This window comes from Anneissia japonica, unplaced genomic scaffold (assembly GCF_011630105.1).
Source record: "Anneissia japonica isolate Jap-2015-1 unplaced genomic scaffold, ASM1163010v1 scaffold50338_len1535_cov178, whole genome shotgun sequence".
Lineage (NCBI taxonomy): Eukaryota > Metazoa > Echinodermata > Crinoidea > Comatulida > Comatulidae > Anneissia > Anneissia japonica.
The window spans coordinates 1-1535 of record NW_022708648.1 but is presented as its reverse complement, the minus strand read 5'-3'; the positions used below and the strand labels follow the sequence as shown (position 1 = coordinate 1535).

Here is a 1535-nt window from a genome sequence, read left to right as displayed (position 1 = left end):
TTCAAATCTGTAAGTGGCAACATACGTTGCTGTTGAATGGTGAACAAATAAAATAGTGGCGAAGGCGATGACAATAAAAACAATTCAGGTTGACTATTTTTGTTTACTATATTTATTATGGAACAACGTGCTACATCCTTTCACAATGGAAAAAAGGTCTCTGGTTGGAATCGAACCCGCAATCTCTTGCTATCGCGGCGAGCGTCATACCGTTTAGACCACAGAGGCCCGTACGGTATTATTTCGGATCTAAGACGACTAGTTTCTCTTTCATTCATACAACTTAAGGGCTCACACATAATGGAGCAAATTCTTAAACGTAAATAATAGCTTATAGGTAGCAGTTGGTAAATCACACTATCAACAAATTTAACACTAATTAAATAATGATTAATGATAACAATGTCAATAACATTGAACAGTAAAAGTAGCAACAAAACGAGAAAAAAAATGATTATAATATTGACTATGACAATTTGAAATAATAGGCCTATTGATGATTACTATAATAATATTTCAGGTGCAATTACCTATAGAGTGATGGTGGCAACTGGAATTCAGCTTCCAAGACCTGTAGTCAAACTGATCCACGGTGGCATCCAAGCATTTGCCTTCATGTTAGCTACTGTAGCACTAGTTGCTACTTTTAAGTATCATAAAACTCAGGGATGGGCCGACATGTACCATCCGCATAGCTGGGTGGGGATCACTGCATTTTCGCTCTATGGATTACAGGTAAGGAGGCAATTTCAAAAGCCTAGGCCTATTCATATTATTACCTAAACGCAAGTGACTACAGGCCTATGCTATCATCTTGCGAATGATGAGAAGTAAGCAGTTAGTATAATTATAAGCACATTAGCAAGTACAGACAAATATATTCAAGAAAACGTATTATTAGCGTATCCCAGGGACATAAAACTTTTCCCGTTGTAGGTAGGCCTATGTTCCATGTGTTTCTTTAATTCTCCTGGATATCAAGTCCATCATTACTGAAATAGCCCAATTACGTATGGACACACGCTCAAACTAATACATTTTGAACTGATGTTATATTTCAGCTTATTATTGGTTTCACGTTCCTGTTGTTTCCCAAATTCGGATCGGACGCACTTAGATCACGTGTAGCATTAATTCACGTGTCCAGTGGTCGATTTATGTTCATCATGTTGGTTGCTACCGCCCTCATGGGTATGTCAGAAGCATCAATATATGACGTGTAAGTAAATATACATACCTCACACACCCACACAATGCATTTTACACTCTATATAAGCGGATACAACATTCGACACAGAGGTCAATTATAGACATAACATTATAGACATAACATAGTTATTTACGTTTACGTTTCTACTCTGTGTAATCGTTTCCTTTTTATATTTTATCGAGACATACTGCAACCTACACTCAATATTATATATATATATATATATATATATATATATATACATATATATAACAGTAAAAGTATATATATATATATATATCATTGTAAATCCACGTGTGTTCTTCAAATTATATATAAGTCGTTG

At 35.2% G+C, this 1535-nt stretch overlaps 1 protein-coding gene across 1 annotated transcript; it reads left to right on the top strand.

The window, feature by feature from the left end:
* Window positions 1-520: 520 nt before the first annotated feature.
* LOC117106544 (cytochrome b561-like) lies at window positions 521-1219 on the top strand (the record flags this gene model as incomplete). Its single annotated transcript, XM_033247924.1, has 2 exons — window positions 521-735; window positions 1062-1219. Coding segments are annotated over exons 1-2 (353 nt in total), but the record flags the coding sequence as incomplete, so codon positions are not given.
* Window positions 1220-1535: the final 316 nt, after the last annotated feature.